This window comes from Leptopilina heterotoma, unplaced genomic scaffold, assembly GCF_015476425.1.
Source record: "Leptopilina heterotoma isolate Lh14 unplaced genomic scaffold, ASM1547642v1 Lhet_14, whole genome shotgun sequence".
Taxonomy (NCBI): domain Eukaryota; kingdom Metazoa; phylum Arthropoda; class Insecta; order Hymenoptera; family Figitidae; genus Leptopilina; species Leptopilina heterotoma.
The window spans coordinates 6025097-6049179 of NW_025110859.1; the positions used below are offsets into that span (position 1 = coordinate 6025097).

The window sequence follows — 24083 nt, forward strand, 5'->3', positions numbered from 1 at the left end:
TCCAATGAAAATTTAAAAAAAAAAATAATTTTCTCCTCTTAAAGCCGCATAAACAATTCTTTTTCTAAAAAAAATATTGTAAAAAAATTATAATTATAAAAATATATTATTTTTATAAAAATAGTTTTACCGAATTATTGTAATGACCTATTACTCTCATTTTCCTTGATTTAAAATTTAAAAAAAAATTCTTCTGGTTTAGTTTTCGTTACAGAAATGAGATTTAATTTAAATAAACTTCAAAAGTTGAAAAAAAAAATATAAATATAAACAAATTTTTTAAAAATTTCTTTTAAAATATTTTTACTTTTCTTCTGAACGTGCAAAAATAAAAATTAATTATCATAAGACAATAGAAGTATTCAAGTAAAAAAAAAGTTTAACCCGAAGCCTCGCCGTCAGTCATGATTTCCGCAGTCTGTTTGCACGAGAAAATGGAAATTCATTGATTTTTCTCTTCGCCTTATGCCAGTAGACAGACGTATCTTATGTCTCCTGCCACCTTTACAAGACTTTTTTTATAAATTATAAACAGTAAATTAATTTACAAAATTAATAATATACTTTTAGTTTACAAAAAGCTTTTCTAATATATTATAAGAAAAAAATTCTAATTAAAATTTTTTTTATATTTAAAAAACTTTATATATTTAAAACACAAAAAATAATGTACCTATAGGGAAAGAAGATACCAATTTGGCACAAAGTTTTTAGGAGAATTCTATCTCCAAAAATACTCAATTAGCAAAAATTCAAGTCCCTATCTCACAAAGAACACTCAAAGACTTAAAAAAAATTTTGACAATCATTTAATTCTTGAGAAGAATTTCCCTATATACTTATAAAGATAATTTAATTGAATTCTTGTAATGAATATTGATATTTATCAAAATAATTAAATTTTGGAAAAGAATTTTATTAAAATTCCTTTGAATAATTGGTTTTATGGGAATAATTTATGCAATTTTGTTGTTTATCAAGATAATTGAATTCTTTTGCAAAATTACTTAAAAATGTTTGAAAATAATTGATTTTCTGCGACGAATTAAATGTTATTTATGAAAATATTTGAATTATTGCAACGAATTTTATTGTTTCATTAAATAATTGAATGTTTCTTAAAATTGAATTCTTTCAAGTTTTAATAAAATTTTTAATAATAATTGCATTTTTCAAGGAATTTATTTAAAATTGTATTAAAAATATTTGAAATTCTGCGATGAAAATAATTGAATTCGTAATTAAATTTTATTATTTATGAAAATAATTGAATTCGTAATTAAATTTTATTATTTATGAAAATAATTGAATCTTTTCGTAGAATTGTATCAACAATTTTTTTTCTATAATTAAGTCTGTTGATAAATTTTATGAAAATAGTAAATATTTAAAAACATTGATTTGCAAAAAACTTTTAAAAATAATAATAATTGCTAATTGCATAATTTTTTGCTCCAAAATGTTAAAAATATATTCTAAAATGTTATTATTTTTTGTATATATTTGAATTTTCGGAAATATGTAATTAAAAATACTTAAAATATTGAACTTTAAAAAATTAAAAGCTAATTTTCTTTAGTTTTCATTTTTAAATTTACATCATTAACATTTTTGATAATTCAATTCTTTTCAAAATTTGCAATAAAATTTTTCAATAGTTGATTTTCAAAAATTATAAAAAAATACTTGAAAAAAATGTATTATTTTCAATCAAATTGTACAAAATTTCAATTATTCAATTATTATAGATATATTTGAAAAATTTAATTATCTTAAAAAGGATTTAAAACCAATTTTTGAAAGATTTGTTTATAGTTATTTTTCGCATTATAAAAATCAAAGAAAGTTTCACTTTTTTTTACTAAAAATTGTGGTATTTTATTGCAATATTCAAAAGAAAAGTCGAAAAAGTCGCAATTTTTGAAAAAAGTCTAAATTTTCTTAAATTTCTTGACAACAAAAATTTTTTCTCTAATATCAATTTAACTTTGTAAAAAATAATTCTAATAAACATACAGGTCACGCGCCAACACAGCAACTTAAGTCCCCCACTTTTTATTTTTCTTCGATATGTCGCAGGTATATTTTACAAGCAACGTAAACTGTGTAAACAGTTGATTGACTCATAACTGACTAGTTCTTAAAATTTTCAAAGCGATTACGATTGCCATTTGTAAATAATTTACTAACTTTTCTAGAAGTTAAAAAAATAATGTAACTTCTCAAAAAGAGAAAAAAATAATCCAACATATCGTAAAAAATTACTTTAATAAATGTGAATTTATTTCAAATATATAATGAGTGTGGCAGTGTGGTGTATTCAAACTTTTATTTTGCGGCCATTGCAATCATTATGGCTGGTAAGCGTAAAAGTATGATATTAAAGTTTCCTTCCTTGAAACAAAATTTTATTTTTTATTACAAAAAAGTTGTCCATAAATTTCGTTTTAAATAAATAAAAAATATATTCAATTATAATAATATTAAAATAAGTAAATTTGAAACTGAAGTACAGAATATTTACATAAAAAATATAAAATACTTTCAACAAAAATTATCACTGAATGAAACATATGGATTATTTACCACGCAATCAATTTTCAGATGTGTAAAAAAAAGACAATTTCTTGGAAATCACAAATTTTATAAAAAGGCTGTTACAAAAATGTTCAATCATAAACCTAAAGATGTTCAAGGCAGTTACATCAAAACGGAAAAAAATCAAAATATTTATTATTTAAGGTTTCTTCGAAACATTGTAAGTTAAACTGCTATTAGAATAAGTCCGAGGGAGATGGCCAATTAAAAAATTTTACAGAATTTGTAAAAAAGTGTAACTTATTATGGGTTATTCTTCAACTTTTTGTGACTAAAACTAAATGTAAACAATAAATTCTTGAAAAGTCATAAAAATGTAAGTGTAATCGTTCTTCAGTTTTTTTGCCACGATTCTAAAAAAAATATGAGAAATTGAAATATTATTATATTTTGCTACTTTTTTAAGATAATTTTTAATTTCATGTTTTCAACCAAAAAATGAAATATTCCCGGATTTATTTTTGAAAACATCAATAACTATAATATAAAAAGAAAATGTATAAAAAAAATTTTTTTTCTACAATTTGTATAATATAAATTTTTTACCATATCCGCATCTATAGAATTTGTTATGATTGGATTTTAATTTAAAAAGGTTTATATTTTTCAGAAAATTTTTTTGAAAATATGATAACTTGTTTAAAAAAAAGTCACAATTTTCTTTTAAACAAACAAATTGTTATATTCAAAATTATATTCTAAATTTTTTTTAAAATTCAATTATTTTCCAAATTTTTAATTAGAACTCTTCAAAAATACAATTACATTTCAAAATAATTTTAAAAAGTAAACAAATAAAATCCATTAAAACATTAAATTTATTTCAATGAAATTTGACAAAAATTTCAATTGTTTCAATTTTTGAAAATTATTTTCAGAAATACAATTAACTTTAAAAAATTCTAATTACATAATATCTTCAAGAAAGAAATTTTTCCCGAATTTCTAAATTAAATTATTCAATTCTTTAAGTTAAAAAATTTGAAAATAATTGCAAACTTTTTGAAGAATTTTATTCAATTTTTTAAAAATAATTGAATTCCTGAGAAGAATTTAAATAATAATTTTTGAAAACAATTGAATTCATGAGAAGAATTATATTAAAATTTTTGAAAATAATTGACTTCTTGAGAAGAATTTAAAAAAAAATTTTGACAATAATTTAATTCTTGACGAGAATTTTTAAAAAATTTTGAAAATAATTTAATTTCTCCAAAGTATTTTATTACTTTTCAAAAGAATTGAATTCTTGTGATGAACTTTGATATTTATCAAAATAATTGAATTTTGGAAAAGAATTTTATTAAAATTTCTAAGAATAATTGATTTTATGGGATGAATTTATGCAATTTTGTTGTTTATCAAGATAATTGAATTCTTTTGCAAAATTACTTAAAATTTTTTGAAAATAATTGATTTTCTGCGACGAATTAAATATTATTTATGAAATGATTTGAATTATTGCAACGAATTTTATTGTTCTATTGAATAATTGAATTTTTCTTAAAATTGAATTCTTTCCTCAAGTTTTAATAAAATTTTAAAAAAATAATTGCATTTTTCAAGGAATTTATTTAAAATTGTATTAAAAATATTTGAAATTCTGCGATGAAAATAATTGAATTCGTAAATGAAATTTTATTATTTATGAAAATAATTGAATCTTTTCGTAGAATTGTATCAACAAGTTTTTTCTATAATTAAATTTGTTGATAAATTTTATGAAAATAGTAAATATTTAAAAACACTGAATTGCGAAAAACTTTTGAAAAATAATTCAAATGTTGCAAGGAATTTTATTTAAATTTTTGAAAATAATTGAATTTTTGGGGAAAATTTTTGCTATTTATAAAAATAATTGAATTCTTGACGAGATATGCATTAAAATTTATAAAAATAATTGAATTCGTGCAAAGTATTTTATTAAATTTTATTTAAATAATTTGAAATTTTGCCAAGAATTGAATTAAGATTTGTGACAATAATTGAATTCTTAAGAAGAATTTTGATATTTATTAAAATAATTGAATTTTGGAAAAGAATTTAATTAAAAATCCTTAAAATAATTGATTTTATGGGGCGAATTTTGTTGGTTATCAAGATAATTGAATTCTTTTGCAAAATTACTTCAAAATTATTGAAAATAATTGATTTTCTGCGACAAAAAAATAGGGTAAATTTAGGGGAAATTTTCAAAATAGGGTACGTTCAGGTGCCAAAATTAAAAAAAGGGGACTTTCACTTTTACATTGGGGCATGCCAGAAAACTGAGAATTTAGCACTTGAATGATTATTTTATGCAAAAAAAAAATTTGAAACCGGGTAACGTTTTGTGGCATAATAGAAATCATTAAGCTCTACAGTTCCCATTGAAAATAATTTTATTTGTTTCAAAAATTAATATAACAAACAACCTTGGACATCATATATTCCCTCGTTTGTAGAACTATCCACATACCACTGATTTCAATCAGCGAATATATATTCTGATGAATCAGTGAAATTTCACTGATTTATTAACAAATATACGCTATTTGAAATCAGTTGTATACTTATCGCCGATTCAAATTTAGAGAGAAGATGAAAGTTTCAAGCGGTAGTCAAATTTGAAAACGGCAACAGGTTTTTCATATATTTGCCACGAATTTCTATTAATTTGTACCTATACATATACTGAAGGATGTCATAAAGATTTATTTTGCCTCAGAAAGACTATAAATTGCAATTATAACCCATTATATCTAGGTTATAACCCAGTTTATAAAATTCAGACTTGAGGAAACATGCTTTAACTTTCAAATGCGATCGCACATTTTATATATTTTATTGCATTGCAGTTTCTATTGCAGAAAAACACAACACAACCTTTTTATCATTATATGTGACATTTAGAAGAAACATTGAATTTTGTCTAAATTATTATTATTTATTCTTGATCAAAAGACACAAAATTTTCCAGTTACTTCATCAAGAATTTGTTTTATAAAATTATTCTAATGACTGATATCACATTGTTATTCCATTACTATTAAAGGTGGTCAGAATATATGTATAGTTAAAAACATAGTTATAGGTGTACAATCATACATAAGTTTTATAATATTCCCTAACGACGATGGTAGCAAATAATTCCACTCTCGACGGAAGTGTTTCTTGCATAAGAAAGATTTATTCAAGTATAACCGCAAGGAACTACAAGGCCAAGAAGAGGTCATGACATGTACCAGGGTTAAGATCTTCACGAGAAATACGATGTTCGAGGATAATGACAAGATTATTTTTGTAAAAAGATTAACTTTTCTAAGAAACATTTCAAGTGATGGAGAAAATATTTCTTTCTACAGTTATATTCAGGGATTATTATAAATTCTCAAAAGTTAAAAATTACTTAGGTATTCAAATAATTTTGTTTCTTGATTTGATTGGTAGTAAGTACTTTCTGACCACTCTGCTACGCTCACTTGAAGTCGAGAAAGCAAAAGGGTTTTTATAAGCTACTCTACTGGCCGACAATACTTATAATTTTTGGTTCTTAGCTTAAATTAAATTTTTAATCGTTCACATTACTTTTCTCTTTTTCTGATCGCAATTTGAACATTTATCAGGGAATTCAGTGCAGTTTTTATGTAACCAAAAATTTTAAATATTGCACTGAATCACAAATTTTGTAAATCATAGTATAGTTTGTAATAACAATTTCATAATCTATAATATCATAGACATTAAATCTGTGCCTGTTCGAAAATATTCTCCAGCACTATTATAAACATGAATTGCCATCATTAGCAAAAATCTTTTGATTATAAAAATGAAAACGCTGCCTGGAAGATAAGATCGGAAGTAAAATCAGGTCGTGAACAGTGAATATTACAGCAACAACTAGTTTAGAGCAACGTTCGTTCCGGACTGAGAGCTGTTTAATAATTGAATATACATATTCTGCAGAAATTGTAATTATACCAACTTCTTGTATCCAATCCAAAGAAATGTTAAAAAGTCACCTTCAATGAACTAAAGGTTCATATCACTTTCCACTCCGCAAAATTTAGTTTTTTTGTAGATTTTTTTTACAATCCATGTAGATTTGATTGATTAGATCTTTTATTAGTTCAAATTTTTAATAATTTTCGAAAAAGTTCTTTGACTATTTTCAAATCAATTTGTTTACAGTATTCAATTTTATGAAATTTCAATTATTCGTAAATTCTTCAATTAAATATACATTAAAAAAATAAAAAATTCAATTAATATAAAAAAATGCAATTAAACTTTCTCAAAAAAATTAATTCCAAAATTCAATTATTTCTAAAAATTCACGCTGTATTCCTTTTAATATTCAATTATTATCTAAAATTATAACTAAAATTCATTTTCAAATCAATTTTCATTAAAAAATTCTACTAGAATTCAATTCTTTAAATACCAAAGTTAATAATTCATTGAATAATTGAATGATTTTTAAAATTCAATGTCCAAAAAGAGTTTCATCAACAAATTCTTAAATAATTCAATTCTTTCGACGAATTTTAATAAATTTTTTAAGAATAATTATACATTTTTCGAAAAATGTGATTAAAATTGTATTAAAAATAATCGAAATTCTACGATGAATTTTATAATTTGTGAAAATAATTGAATCCCTAAGAAGAATTTTATTATTTACAATAATAATTCAATTCATAAAAAAATTTATTATTTATGAAATTAATTGACTTATTGCGAAGAAATTTATAAAAAAATTTTAATAATTGAATTCATGTTCAATTTTTATTATTTTTGAAAATAATTAAATATTTGAGTACAATTTTATTAAAATTTTTTTAAAATAATTAAATTCTTTTAAGAAATTTATTAAAATTGTAGATATTGAAAATCATTGAAATGAGGAAAATTTTTGAAAATAATTAAATTTTGGAGAAGAATTTTGTTATTTATAAAGATAATTGTGATTTTGACGAGAATTTTTCTTTAAATTTTGAACATAATTGAACTTTTGTAAGAAGAATTTTATTGCTTTTGAAAATAATTGAATTTCTGCAATAATTTGTAACTTTTCCAAAATTAAATTTTTTTAGATGTTTTTAACTATAATTCTTCTATAAATGCATTATTTTTAATAATTTTGGAAAAGTTCTTTGAGAATTTTTAAATTCATTTGTTTACAATTTAATTTTACAAATTTCCAAATATTTGTAAATTGGAATAAAATAATTTCGAAAAAAATCCGCATTTAAACTTTCTCAAAAAAATTAATTCCACAAAATTATTAGTTAAAAATATAAAAAAATTAGATTTTCTAAATTCAATTACTTCTATAAATTCCCGCTCTAATTTCTTTTAATATTCAATTATAATCTAAAATTTTAACTGAAATCCACTTTTAAATCAATTTTTATTAAAAAAATCCTACTAGGAATTCAATTATTTAAAAACAAATAATAATTTATTGAATGATTGCATGTTTCTTAAAATAGAATTCTTATAAAGAATAACATAAATTTTTAAATAATTGAATTCTTTTGTAGAATTTTAATAAAAAATTTTAAGAATACTTACCACATTTTTCGAGGAATTCGACTAAAATTGAATTAAAAATAATAGAAATTCTGCAATGAGTTTTATTATTTATAAAAATAATTGAATTCCTAAAGACAATTTTATTATTTACGAAAATAATCGAATCCCTTTAAAAATTTTATTACTTATGAAAATAATTGAATTCCTGTAAAATTTTTATTATTGTGAAAAAATTTTAAAAATACATAATTAAATTTTACAAAGAATTCTATTAAAATTTTTGAGAATAATTGAATGTCTGTGTGGCATTTTATTAAATTTTTTCTGAAAATAATTGAATTCCTAAAAACCATTTTCTTATTTATGCAAATAATATTGAATTCTTGCGAACGATTTTATAAGAATTTTTTTAAATAATTGAATTTCCAAGAAAAAGTTTACTACTTTAAAAAATAATTAAATTCTTGTGACGAATATTGTTATTTATAAGAAAATAATTGAATTTTGCAAAGAATTTTATTAAAAAGCTTCAAAATAATTGAATTTTCAGAAATAATTTTGTTATTTATCTTTAATAATTGAATTCTTTCAAAGAATTATTTATGTAAATAATTAAATTCTTAGAAAGTATTTTATTAAAATCTAAAAGAATAATTGAATTATTTAAAAAAAAAATTAATTAAAATTAAATTTAAATAATTTATTTCTTTCGCAAAATTTTATTCAAATATTTTAAAATAATTAAATTCCTTTGAAAAATTTTAATATTTTTGTAAATAATTGAATTCTTTTAAAGAATTTAAAAAAAAACATTTTTTTAAATAATTAATTTTTCGAGGAATTGAAATTAAATTTGTATGAATAATTAGATTTTTTTGAGCAATTCCTGTAAAATTGTATTAAAAATAATTGAAATCCTGCAATGAATTTTATTATTTTTCAAAATAATTGAACGAAAATAATGTTGAACGTAATTGAATTTTTGGAAAGAATTTTATTACTTTTGAAAATAATAATTGAATTTCTGCAATCATTTGTAATTTCTCTAAAATTCTCCAAATTATATCGTATACAATTTACGAACTTTTTATGTCTTTTCTCAATCAAATTACGGACTTTACGGACCTTGTTTTTAAAAAAAACGGACTTTTACTGACATAAAAACGAATTTCCCTGATAAAAATTTTTTTGTTTAGAGCAAAAAATGTATTGCATGATCGTCTTAATTTCTTTAATTGCCCTGACAAAAAAATTTTTCCTGACATTTCCCTGACTTTACTGACATGTGGCCACCCTGTTAAAGTAATAATTCTATCATTATTTTCTATATCCTTGATTATATAGACACAATTATTGCCATATTAGTATTTTATTAATACAAATATCATCAAAAATAATTGTTTTATTAGTCTGGGACAGTAAGTTACTATCGTACCTGCCAAGAGTATCCTTTGAAAAATCCTCAACAACTGCAATTTCCGATGACGTAACCACGACCATCGTAAGGGCAGTATTCCATATCTTGATCTTTATATTTATTTACAACGAGGCACGACACCTGTTTTATCCCCACTCCGAAACACGATTTTCGCACTATTATTTATCCTTTTTTCAAAAAATTGTTTATTTACAACCACAAGAAAATTTTAACGAGATGCAACTATATTCGCTTTAGAATCTTCTCTCTTAATTAACGGATCCTAGTAAGGGTACTAGAATATGTTAATTAGCGCTAGTCAGGACATGTCCCTTTAAAATAAATTCATCCTTACTCGTCCTCTAACCTCTGTGCTTTCAACATTCATAATTCAAATGTTCATCGAATCTCCCATCTTCTGAATTCCTATTAAAAAATAATAGGATAATAATTATAATATTCTTTCAAGAATATTATAAAATCATTATGTGTTCATTGATATTATTCAGTAAAACAATACCTCGAATAATCTTGAGGTGTTACATTTGAAAAGAGACAAACTAATCTTTGATGATGATGATGATGATGATAATGAAAGAATCAAGTCTCACGACTCTCGAGTCTCAACTATGTATCTATATTATCGGAGAAATGTGACACCTTTACGTCACATATGAGGAGTTGTTTACATTATTTTCATTACAATATAATAATTTTTGAAAATATTATATTAATAAAAATAAACAACTAATTGTTGTAACAGTTATTGTAAATAGCACAAATCTTGAAAATATATTCGTCCAGCATAGTATTTTAATTGTGAATCGATATCGCGATAAAGTCCAATAGAAAAGAGTCCTTTTACAAAATTCACCTTTGATTATTGTCAGTATAATCTTAACTTTTTTACTAGAAGAAAATAAATTCAGAGAAAAATTCACAATTCACAAGAAACGAATTCCCATTTCTTTTGGAAAAAGATTTTAATAATAATAAATATTAAACTATCCGGAAAAAATAATGATGCACTATTTACAAGGTGTGTTTTCTCGAAATAACAAATAATTGATAATTCACTTGATTCGCGCAATAAATCTAAAGTGTTATGCGTACCAAGTTTGATAAAAAATGCTTTCTTGAGAGATATATTACTACTTTTAAAATGAAAGATGCGACAAAAACCGGTCCAGGGCCGGTTCTCATGAATTTGCTTTAAAGAAAAAAAAAGGAAAACACCTGCGGAATGAGATTGAAAAAACGCGAACAACGAAAAAAATTGTTTTCAAAACGAGAGTAGTATTAAGAGAGCAGAGCCGGTGCAACCGGCGAATCGACGACGCAACGCGACGCTTCTTGAGAGAGTGCGAGGCAAGGTGGCTGCACTCGGCCGCCCGCAGCACATTCACCTTGCCTCATTCAATTATACACCAATAGGAAACAAATACAGAGGAAAAATCTGGCTCTCTAATATTGCTATAATGTGTATTTGTGTGAGTAGCACGTGAGCAATTGCACACGTGTGTTTTTATACACGCAAAATTTACATCGAGTATCGCGAGAGAGCCGTTGTGCGTAATTCTTCTATAAGTATAAACGAAAAAGAAAGAGAAAAACTCCTCAATCATTTCGTATCGAATTTTTTTTCGTAATTGTATGACATGTACGAGATAAATTACTCCTGTAGTAACGGTCATGATCTTTACTAATAAATATCAACTCTCTAATAACTTTCAAGATTTGTTAGATGCATTATTACAGGCTTCACAGTGCCCCTAAAAAGTATTTTAGGGAAAATAGGGTACTGAAAATTAAAAAATAGGGGACTTTTGAAGGACCATAAAAATTGGTTAAATAAAGATAAAAATATAATTTATTTATACAGGGTTGCCACAAAAATTTAACTTTATTTTTCCCTGACTTTTCCCTCATTTTCAAACACAACTTTGACTTATATTTTTCCCTGACCCTAAAGAATATTCTGATTCACTCTAAAAATTATTAAATATACTCAAAAAAAAGTTACATAATCTTGTAACATACAAGTAACTTATCTAATTTATATTAACTAAGCCGACCCTACTACAATGGTTTTAGTATATTTTTACGTAATAATGCGGTGAATCTAGTAAAATTACTATCAAAAAAGTCGATGCAATTTGGAAGTTCATTAGCCTCTTTACTAAGTCTATTAAATATCGAATGATATCCATAATTAGTTCTGTGAAAAGATTAAAAAAATAACGTAAAATTTCTGGTTCCTCGAATAGGAACTGACAATTAAATCAATGACAATAATAATGTGCAATCAATTTTACCATTCAAAATTTTGTATAAAAAGGTCATGTCATTAAATAGAAATCTGGATGTTATCAAAGGTATCTGCAAAAGAAAATTATTAGTTTATTATTATAAGAATATTGTTACTGTAATTTCTTCGAAATTATTTGTATCATTTCAATTCAATTAACATTTTCTAGAATTTTTAACTAAAATTCTACTTTAAATCAATAAGATCAATTATTATTCAACTAAACTTTTTCAAAAAAATGAATTTTACAGAATTGTTAGTTAAAAGTACGAAAAACAAAAATTTAATTCTACGAGAAATCAATTATTTAAATACAAAAATAAATAATATTGAATGTTTCTTAACAGCATGTGACTGTTATAGAAATCAATGTTAATTTTTTCGACCACTTTTCTCTTAAAATATTAAATAAATTAAGCTAGTTTTTTGTGAATTACTCTAAAATATCATAAAGAAGGGCAGTGATGTGAAAAAGTTTTAATATTTTTAACATTATTTATTAAAAAATAACTTTAAAATTATCAGTTCTCAAAATCACTTTCAATCAATTTCTCGTCTTTTCCGATTTCAAAGTATTTTTTTATAATTTATTTTAGAATTATTAAAACTTTTGCACATCACTGCTCTTCTTTATTATATTTTAGAGTTATTCACAAAAAACTAGCTTAATTTATTTAATATTTTAAGAGAAAAGTGGTCGAAAAAATTAACATTGATTTCTGTAACAGTTGCACATGCTGTTAAAATTTCATTTTTACGAAGAATTGCTTTAACAACATTTGAAAATATTTCATTTCTTTTAAGGAATTTAATTAAAATTTAAATAAAATTTATTATATTAAAGAATTTTACAACAATTTTTGAAGAATTTTATTCAATTTTTTTAAAAATAATTGAATTCCTGAGAAGAATTTAAATCCTAATAATTTTTGAAAACATTTAAATTCATGAGAAGAATTTTATTAAAATTTTTTTAAATAATTGACTTCAGAAGAATTTTGAAAAAATTTTGAAAATAATTTAATTTCTGCAAAATATTTTATAACTTTTCAAAAGAATTGAATTCTTGTGATGAATATTGATATTTATGTATCAAAATAATTTAATTTTGGAAAAGAATTTTATTTAAATTCCTTAGAATAATTGATTTTATGGGAAGAATTTATGCGATTTTGTTGTTCATCAAGAGAATTGAATTCTTTTGCAGAATTACTTAAAAATTATTGATAATAATTGATTTCCTGCGACGAAAAAAATAAGGAAAATTTAGGGGAAATTTTCAAAATATGGTACGTTTAGGGGCCAAAATTTAAAAAAATTTTTTTTTAAAATAATTGAATTCCTGTGAAAATGTTTATTTTGGAAAAGAATTTTATTAAAATTTCTTAAATAATTAAATTGCTTCGAAGAATTTTATTATTTATGAAAATAATTGATTTCTTGCGAATAATTTTATTTCAATTTTTTTAAATATTTGAATTCTTAAGAAGAACTGTATTGAAAAAATAATTAAATTGTATAGGAAAATTTTATTAAAATTGCAATTTTATTAAGTAAATCTTGTTATGAATTTGGTCAAAATTTTTTTAAAGAATATAGAATTTTTAAAAGAATTTTATTTAAATTTTGCGAAATAATTGATTTTCACATAACTATTTTTTTTCAATTCTCTGAATATATTTGAATTCTTAGAAGAAACTTTATTAAAAAATTATAAATAATTGAATTGGTGCGAAGAAATTATTAAAAATATTGGTAAATAATTGAATTCCTGTGAAATTTATATTAAAATTTTGCTTATAAATAATTGAATTCTTTTGGAAAATTTTATTAAAATAGTAGACATTAAAAATAATTGAAATGAGGAAAATTTTTGAAAATAATTGAAATTTTGCCAAGAATTTTATTGAGTTTTTGGAAAATAATTCAATGTCGAAGAAGAATTTTATTATTTATAAAGACAATTGGACAAAAAAATCTGTATAATGTATCATTGTAATTTATTATAAATGTTTAAATTTTTCTATTCGCTGGTCGTACTTTAGGCGTATAGACTGAAGAATTCAAGTGATTAAAAGAATAATCATACCTTTTACTTGTAAATTTTCCTATTCGCCCGCATTTAGCTTAAAGCCTAGGAATTAAGCTAAACGACGGATTTTTCTTTTAGCATCCGACATTTATATATATATTTAATGAAAATACGTAACGGGATAGGGTGATCCTTTCAGAAAAACTGGTTCTCGACTAGTCACCTTACGGAACTTATTATATGATTTTAAATTGGAAGTAAAATTTTAATCATCTCGAGATGAATTTAAAGAAGGCTTCCTCATAAGCGGAAGCAAATTCAACAGAAGCAATAGATTTAACAAAACATATTCACTAATTATTGAAAACATAATAATTTTGGGTATTTTTTCCGACTCATCTTCAAATTAATGCATTGTAAATTAGGGCTGATAAAAATGATAATTTTTTTTTTTAAAAATCAAAGAAATCTAATTTTTTATATTATTTTTTAAATATTTATTTTTAAGTAGTTCGTTTTTTTAATGTTAAAAATTATAAAATTAATATGTAATAATAGGATGGAAAATTTCATTTTCAAAATTCCCTGACATTTCCCCGACAAATTTTTCATTTTCCTACCTACTTTTTTAATCAAACGACAAATTGGAATTATTTTTTAAGTTTGAGTAACATTTTTTAATTATTGAATATTTTAATGCAAAATATGGAAAATTCAAGGACAAAAGTTGAAAATCCAGTACATTTCCAGGAATTCCAGGACCAGTAGACATCACTAAAGAATCTTATAGTAATTATAATGTATTTAAAAAATAAAAAAAAAATAGAATGACAGCTCGATCAGGGCAAAAGATTAAACAGAATTTATTAAAACTGTCGATATTAAAAAATTTCACTTTTAGTGGACAAAAATAGTGAGGTAAATTTAAATCATTTGTTCTTTTGACATCAACAACCTTAATTTGAAAGAAAATAAAATTGCAAACTGTCATATTGCAATATATGCAGTGCTAATAAATGTGCACGATTGAGGTTAGTTTGCAATTCAATTCTTTAACCACAATGTGCAAAAAAACTTTACTCATTTTCCAGATATATGTAAAAAATGTTAAATAGTTAAATCATTAATCATGAATTAGAAATGATTGTTTTTTTGTTACAGAAGATGTGTAACATATAAGTCATAAGAGTAAAACTAAATTATAAAAGTTCAACAAGAAGTTTCTACATTATTGCTCTAATAAGATTTAAATATAGCTCACAGTCACAATCATTGATCGTGAAAATTAAATGTCATTTATTTGTAAAATGAGAAAAATATAGAATATAAACCAGTGACAAAATGAAATAGCCCTGAAAAGACGACAGGGTGGTCCTAAAAACTGCGTGGGAGACAGCACCTAGTTTTAATGAGATTTAACACTGTTTCCAATATTAAATGTTTACCGACACACAGGTAAATGTTTCAGGCGTGAGAATTATGTAACTATTGTTGTATGACTTGTAAATAAATTCAACTTACCGCTGATCGTCGCGAAAAACGTCAGGACCGCGCACTCACACACTCTTTCACTCTGAAATGCCCGTAACAAACTGAAGTCGGCGGCGCCGACAGCGCCGCCATTTTTTATCGATCCGGCAACAGCGCGCGAAACTGTCTGCTACATTTCAAATTTAAATATAACAAATCAACATAAAAATTTACATTAAAACACATTTATATATCATTAAAATTGATCAAATTTTTTTTAAAATTCAATTATTTTCATAAATAATAAAATTTTCACAGGAATTTAATAGTAATTTCAAAAAAATTTAGAAAAATCAATTATTTCACCAAATTTTTAATACAATTCTTCACAATAATTCAATTACTTTCACTAATAATAACATTTTTAATAGAAATTCAATTTTTAAAACAAAATCGAAGAATTTCAATTATTTTTAATACTATGTATTTTAAATTAATTAATCGAAAAATTCAATTATTTTCAAAAATACAGTTTTTCACAAGAATTCAATTATTTAAAATAATTATTTTAATAAAATTTTTCGCAATAATTCAATTATTTTCAGAAATTATAAAATTCTTCTCAGGAATTCAATTATTTTGGTAAATAGTAAAATTCTTACTAGGAATTCAATTATTTTGAAAAATAATAAAAATCATTGCAGGATTTCAATTATTTTTAATACAATTTTATAGGAAATGCTTAAAAAATGTAATTGATGTAAAAAAATTAATTTCAATTCCTCAAAAAATCAATTATTTCAAAAAAATATTTTTTTTTAATTCTTTAGAAGAATTAAATTATTTACAAAAATATTTTAGAATTTTTCCAAGAAATTCAATTATTTTAAGATATTTTAATAAAATTTTGCGAACAAAATAAATTATTTGAATTCAATTTTAATTAACTTTTTTTGAAATAATTCAATTATTCTTTTAGATTTTAATAAAATCCTTCCTAAGAATTCAATTATTTACATAAATAATTCTACGAAAGAATTCAATTATTAAAGATAAATAACAAAATTATTCTTGAAAATTCAATTAATTTGAGGCATTTTAATAAAATTTTTTGCAAAAATCAATTATTTTTAAAAATAATAAATTTTTTCTTGTAAATTCAATTATTTAAAAAAAATTCTAATAAAATCGTTCGTAAGAATTCAATTATTTTCATAAATAAAAAATTGCTTTTTAGGAATTCCATTATTTTCAAAAAAATTTAATAAAATGCCACACAGACATTCCAATTATTCTTAAAAATGTTAATAGCATTCTTTGTAAAATTTCATTATTTTCAAAAAATTTTCACAATTTAATGATTTTCAAATTTTATTCAATTATTCTCAAAAATGTTAATAGAATTCTTTGTAAAATATAATTATTTTCAAAAACTTTTTGCAATTCAATGATTTTCAAATATCTACTGTTTTCATAAAATTTCCAAACAGAATTCAATTATTTAAAAAAAATTTTTGTTGAAATCTTCGTAGGAATTCAATTTTTTTCATAAATAATAAAAATTTCTCAGGAATTCAATTATTTAAATTTGAATTTGCATAAAATTAGTCGAAAGAAATCAATTATTCAAAATTTTTTATAAAATTCTTCGCAAGAATCAAATTATTTTTATAAATATTTAAATTTTTTCATGAATAATAAAATTCGTTGCAGGAATTCAATTTATTAGCAGGATAAGAAAGAAGTGATTTTTGATGAAAATTAGGAAAAAGTTATAAAAATAAAATATAGAATAGAATTTTTTTCATTTTTGTGAGAGTTAATGTCATCAAGTTGAATTTTTCGATAGTCACTTTTTTACTACTTTTTTTTTTTTAATTTGAAAGCTACTTGTTGATACTTTTTTAAATTTTAATTATCGAGTGCGATGCCTGAAATACATAATTTCTACTCATTCAAAGAAAAAATGATCCAATATTTTAAATCCAAGAAAGTTAATAAATAAAAACTTAGAAAAGAGTAAGAATAATTTTGGAAAATAATCTAAAGCTGTGAATGTTTGGAGAAAATAAAAGACTTATTATTTCTCAAGTCTTTTGTATAATGGCAAACTGAAATACAAGTCGTAGAAAATGAATACAAAATACTAAAACGAAAATAAACGCTTACAAACATTTAGAAACGTGCCCAAAATCAAAAAGAACATTTTCTTTTATGTACTCAAATTATATATAATAGTAACGGACAAAAAATTTCACGTAGAATATAATAAATAATTTTTTTAAAATAAACGTGCAATTTTACACGCTGAATTGTTGTTAATATTATTATCATCGACATAATTATCTCGGCAACGATTAAAAAGATATGAGCAAAAATACAAAATTAGATTATAACATGAAAAATTTACAAATTACTGTCACTTTTAATAATTTAAAGACTCTAAGTAATCACACGTACGTTTGATTGTATTACTGTTTTTTAGTTATACGTACACTTAACATCATCGCGCAAAATTCTTTCATACTATTAGACTTTTTTTTCCTAACCATCAGCATTAACGTAACACACTTGAATTTTTTTCCTTTTTTTTTAATTATTAACACGAAAATACACATCTCGTGTCTTTGGAATCGCCTCTTTTATTTATTTTTTTTTTAATAATTTTTTATTATTTATATTATTATTAATAATTCTAGAACGCATTGGAAAAAGGCGATAATTAGACACCTTGAAACGGAATTACTTTTTTTTCGATAAGTCTTACATTAATGTAGAAAGCTCTTATTTTTTTTTCTTTTTTCTACAACTTACGAGAAACTATCGATAAAAACGTTCTTATTTTAAATTTTCTTAATAACAAATGCAATATGGTTTTTCTCACTTATTTTGACGGTTCACCAAATACGGTGAATATTTTCACATATATCATTCATTTAATCATTCGTCATTTACTTTAAGTTCTAGAATACATTTCCCTTTTTAAATTGTAAGAGGAAAAAAAATTTATTTAATGAAAAAACATTTGAAATTTTCTAGTGTGGCAACATATCACCGTTGACATTTCCTTCATTCTTAATATTGAAAAAAAAACACACACAGACATACACATTTGCCGTTTGCTCATAATTAGACTAGTAGTATTAAATCTTAAAGAGATATTTTCAGGTGATATTTGAAAATTTGACTCTTCTCTTTTTCTTAATAAACATTTGAAGACAATTTTTTTTAAAAAGTATGTGCATTACGGCATATTCCACAGCCAAGAGCAAACTCTTCGCCCGTTGGTGGATGTTTCACGTGTAAAGGGCATTCATCTCCCTCCAGTTGTTTACCCTTCGGTCCTGAAATAGAATTTATTCGTTCATTTTATTTGAAAAACTTTTAGTAATTAAATAAGGTAGTAGAAAATTATTCTTTTAAACAAATATTAAACAGGACTCGAACTAGGTCCGTAAATTTGTTTAAAGTTCTTAGAAGTCATTTTTTTTAAAAAAAAAAAGGTCCTCAAAGTCCGTAATTTGATTGAAAAAGCAATAAAAGTTCTTAGATTTTTGAGAAGTTACAAATGATTGCAAAAATTCAATTATTTTCCAAAGTAATAAAATTCTTTGCAGAAATTCAATTATATTCAAAAATTTCTTTAAATTCTCATCAAAATTTCAATTATCTTTATAAATTTTAAAATTCTTTTCTGAAATTCAATTATTTTCCAAAAATTTAAATAAAATTCTTTTAAAAATTCTATTCTTTAAAAAAATTTTGACCAAATTCATTACAAGATTTACTTAAACAAAATTGTAATTTTAATAAAATTTTCCTATACAATTCAATTATTTTTCCAGTACAATTCTTTTTATGAATTCAAATATTTTTGATAAAATGCTTTAGAAATTTGAAAAATTCTAATAAAATTGATCATAGAATACAATTATTTTTGTGAAATATAAAATTTCTTCGCAAAAATTCAATTATTTTTATAAATAATAAAATTCTTCGAAGAAATTCAATTATTATCAAATTTTGTGATAAAATTATTTGCCAGAATTCGATAATTTACAAATTTCTTATAAATTTTTTCGTAATATGTAATTCAATTATTATTTTCAAACACAATTTTCATAAAATTTTTCGAGAAGAATCAATTATTTAAAATGATTTTTATAAAATTCTTCGCTAGAATTCAATTATATAAATAAAAAAAATTAATAAAGTTCTTCGTAAGAATTTAATTATTTTTGAAAATTTTAATAAAATTCGTTCCAAAAATTCAATTATTTTTATAAATATCAATATTCACCATGAAAATTCAATTACTTTCAAAATTATCAAAATTTTTCGCAGAAAATAAATTACTTTCAAATATTGTTTTGAAATAATCGACGTTTCAAGAATTCAATTATTTTTATAAATCTTAATACAATTCTTCGTATCAAATCAATTATTTTAAATTATTCTCAAAAATGTTAATAAAATTCGTCGAATAAATTGAAGTATTTAAAAATTTGTTGATAAACAAATTATTAATTAATTCAATTATTCAATAATTCATTTATTTTTTTATTTAAATAATTTAATTTTCGTAGAATTTTTTAATAAAAATTTATTAAAATCTTCCAAAATCTGATTTTTTATACTTTTAACTAACAATTGTAAAGAATTATTTTTTTTTTAAATTTTAATTTCAATTCTGTTAAAATTAGTAGAATTTTTTGAATTATATTATTTTTAACGCAATTCCTCGAAAGCATTCAATTATCTTGATTAATAACAAAATACTTTACAGAATTGCAATTATAAGTTTTGAAATTGTAATAAAAATGTGTAAAATTCAATTATTTTCGTAAATAACAATATTCACCTTAAGAATTCAATTATTTTCAAAATTATCATTATTTTTCGCAAAAATTCAATTTTGAAAAAAATTTTTTAAAAAATCGGAATTTCACATAAAATTGAATTACAATTCAATTTTATGTGAAATTCCGATGGACAAATGGATTTGAAAATTCACAAAATGAACTTTTTCGAAAATCATTAAAAATAATTTATTTAAAGAAGAATTCTAGTTAAAAACTGTAAAAAAATAATAATTGAATTGAAATGAGGAAAATAATTATTAAAAATGTTACAGTAACAATACAATTTTAATCGAATTTATCGAAAAATTTAATTATTCTTAAAAATTTGTTGATAAAATTCTTTATGAGAATTCAATTTAAAGAAACATTTAATTATTCAATAAGTTAATCATTTTTGTATTTAAATAATTGAATTCTCGTTGAATTTTCTAATAAAAATTGATTTAAAAATGAATTTCAGTTAAAATTTTATAGATAATAATTGAATATTAAAAGCATTATATACCATAGAATTTTTGGAAATAATTGAATTCTCAAAAGGTTTAAAATAAAAATCTTTGAAAATTAAAATTTTACCTAACAATTCTGTGAAATTAATTTTTTTCAAAAGGTTTAATTTAATTTTTTATAAGAAATTTTTGGAAGTTGTTATTTTCTAATATATATTTAATTGAAGAATTTTCGAATAATTGGAATTTCGTAAAATTGAATTGTAAACAAAAATAGATCTTTAAAAATTGTCAAAGAACCTTTTTCGAAAAAAATATTAAAAATAATAATTGATTTAAAGAAGAATTTTTGTTAAAAAATTCTTGAAAATAATATTTGAATTGAAGTGATGAAAATAATTTTGAAGAAATACAATATTTTTATACTATAAAATAATTATTTTATCACTCGATCATCTTTAATAAATTATTATAAAACATGAAGATAGCGATCACTACGAGTCGAAGACTCAGAGTTATCGATTTCTTCATGTTTTATAGTTGAGGAAAATTTAATTTATAGTTTTAAGTAAAATGTTCTCTTATTTGACTCGATTGGTTATATTCTTGTCATTGGTCCGTAAATGGTCCGTAATTTTTCAATTTTTGGTCCGTAAAACTCGTATTTTTAAATACTTTCACTGGTTCGAGCCTTGAATAAAGCAAACAAAATGTATTAATACATTTCAAAAATAGATAGCATAAAGAAAAAAAATAAATTTGAAAGAACTATAGATAATTGAGAAAAATAATAATAAAATTCTTTGAAGAAATTCAATTATTGAAAGAACTATAGATTAATTGAAAAAAATATTAATAATAATATTCGAATTGAAATAAATAAGAAACATACCCGCTGGACAAAATGGCAATTGTGTTTTTGGAATGTTGGTAACTCTTTGAAAATCATCGTGACAATTATTACAAAAGTGTGTCGATCCAAAACAAAAGAATACAGCAACTGAGCAACAATAACGACATTTGTATTCGAGAAAATCAGTTCCGTGTTTTGGGCACATTTGAGCTCGTGCAACATCGCTGCACCCACCGCAAACAAGTTCCGTTGGATCGAACGACTCGCCACCCTGTTGAACATCGCATCTCGCTTCGCCGCCGTAATAGGCTTTTTGACATTTATAACAAACATAATAAGCGTAACGATCCATTGCGTATGCAGTTGGATCCTGATAATAACGACCACCCGGCGAAATCACCGCCTCAGCTCTAAAAAAAGCCAGAAATTAAATTTAAATTAAAACAGAATCATAATTTAAAAAAAAAAATTTTTTTTATTTATTATTTTAATTATTTTTTATTATTATTATTATTTTATTTTAATTATTTCAAAAACTAATATTAATTTTTATTATCTAATTAGAAAACGTACTTGTGCAAACCCTCGTATTCTAATCGCATCAGTGCCTTTCGTCGAACGTCCTCATAGAGTGCCTTGACACTCGTGAGTTGCTCCGACAAATTAGGATGTTCCATGGGCACCTTGCAAATCGGACAACAGGCAAATCCAAAGGTGATTCTCGGTCCCACCCATTTTTTCACAAGAACATTCCAACAGCAATGCAAATGAAAAATGTGTCCACATTGTAATTGAATAGCCGGAGCGCTAGATAGTGCCTCGACGAAACAAATCATGCACATATCGTCGGCGTCTTGCTTTAAATCGCCATTTGACACACAACGATGAAGACAGGGCAAACATGCTCGTTCATTTCGTACACCACCGCAAATATGGCCACAAGAATGAATTTTGTGACATGCATTCTTTGCATGCTCCTGACAATCATAATCGGCGCAGACATTTCCAATTGCCAATAATCCAGTGTTTCCCGTTGCTCCGCAAAAACGACAGAGACCTGTCGACAGCCCAGCTGGCTTTTGTGGTGAACCATCGCGAAATTCCACTAATGCTTTTAATGTACTACTGTCGGCTAACGCTAGAATCCAAAAGAGTTTCGTTCTTCCACAACCCTCATGGAGATCGACACGAATTGCCTCCTCTTCTTCTTTACAAACTTGTCGCTGATGAAGTTTTGTTTTTCTATGCAAGTGAAGAACGCGATCACATTCGGCGCATAGATTGCCACAAAAATTGCACTGAATCACTGCTACTGTCTCATTGTCATCGTGATTCGAACAGGTTTGCTGAAAAAAAACAGAAAAATTATTTTTTTAATTACTTATTTAATAATTTTACTAATCTTAGTAAAATTATTTTTATTTTACTAAGATCATGGATTTACTTAAAAACAAAAATTACATCTAAACTAAAAAAAAAACAATTTTCGATAATAAAATAATATTTGAAATTGGAAAATTAGAAAATTTAAAAAAAATTCTGATTAACAAATAAATTTTGTTTGTTATATGTTTTTTCTATAACAAATTTCGTTTGACTGATGTAGATTATTATGCAAATTATTCTCCTTTTTTAATAATAAAAAATACTAGAAAATTGTTAATAAATTATTAAAAAAAAATTTGATTAAGAAATAGAAAATATTCCCATTTTCTACATAATTTTTATTTCTCAATAACAATATTGTTAACAAACTCATTTTCTTCTTTTGGAAAGAAAAACATTAGATATTCCCGTCTCTAACTATTTTTGTAGAAAATTCTCAATATTCATAAGGAAATAATAAGCATCATTTCTATTTCTTAATTTAAATTATGTTTTAATAAAATTGAAAGTTTTTTCAAAATAAAAGAAAAAAATGTTTATAAATTATATTTGTCAATTAGAAAATTTAATTGACAATGAAACTGAAAAGTTTTTAATTTTTAGAAAATAAAGGAAAAAATTTTATTGAAAAAAATATTCTGTTAACTTTATATACGAACATCATAAAATTATACGAAAACAATAATTTCTTTTTTAAATATTTTAAATATTTAAATATTACCTACTATTTTTCCACAGAAATTAAGATTTTCAAAAATTTCAAATTCAAATTCATTTTTAAATAAATTTTTAAAAAATTATACGAGAATTCAATTATTTAAGTACAAAAGTAAATTATATTTATTGAATAATTGAATGTTTTTTAAAATATAATTCTTATAAAGAATTTTATTAACAAATTTTTTAAATAATTGAATTCTTTTGACGAATTTTAATAAAATTTTTTAGAATAGTAACATTTTTCAAAGAATTCGATTAATGATGTATTAAAAATAATTGAAATTCTGCGATGAGTTTTACAATTTCTGAAAATAATTGAATTATTCATTGAAAAGAAACTTATAAAAATTTTGTAAATATTTAAAATGCTGTGAAATTTTTATTATTTATGAAAATAATTAAATGTTTGCGAAACAATTTTATTAAAATTATTTTTAAATACAAATTGAATTCTTTTGGGTAATTTTATAA

The 24083-nt window shown here is 22.7% G+C and overlaps 2 protein-coding genes and 1 long non-coding RNA gene across 6 annotated transcripts in view; 1 reads left to right on the top strand and 2 right to left on the bottom strand.

The window, feature by feature from the left end:
- LOC122497786 (WD repeat-containing protein 47) overlaps positions 1 to 15483 on the bottom strand; it is a 126949-nt gene extending 111466 nt beyond the window's left edge. Inside the window, exon 1 of one of the 2 annotated variants that reach the window (XM_043605075.1) lies at positions 15394 to 15483. Coding sequence is in view for 1 of the 2 variants with exons in the window: in XM_043605074.1 (XP_043461009.1) it covers positions 9551 to 9615 (65 nt within the window). In the remaining variant the exon portion in view is untranslated. Of the gene's footprint in view, positions 1 to 9550; positions 9844 to 15393 lie in introns of those variants that run through there. The other variant, XM_043605074.1, reaches the window with a different exon arrangement.
- Positions 2024 to 2918, top strand: LOC122497788. The gene is made up of 2 exons (XR_006301175.1): positions 2024 to 2360; positions 2605 to 2918. It is a non-coding gene; the product is annotated as an uncharacterized LOC122497788 (long non-coding RNA).
- Positions 15484 to 17400: 1917 nt separating the features above from the next.
- The window catches only part of LOC122497957 (E3 ubiquitin-protein ligase MYCBP2), a 292773-nt gene continuing 286090 nt past the window's right edge, over positions 17401 to 24083 (bottom strand). For all 3 annotated transcript variants that reach the window (XM_043605399.1, XM_043605400.1, XM_043605398.1), the window contains 3 exons: positions 22080 to 22852; positions 21546 to 21916; positions 17401 to 18686 (listed from right to left, as the gene is read on the bottom strand). In XM_043605399.1, the coding sequence (XP_043461334.1) occupies positions 18571 to 18686; positions 21546 to 21916; positions 22080 to 22852 (1260 nt within the window). In that variant the 3' untranslated portion in view covers positions 17401 to 18570. The remainder of the gene's footprint in view (positions 18687 to 21545; positions 21917 to 22079; positions 22853 to 24083) is intronic.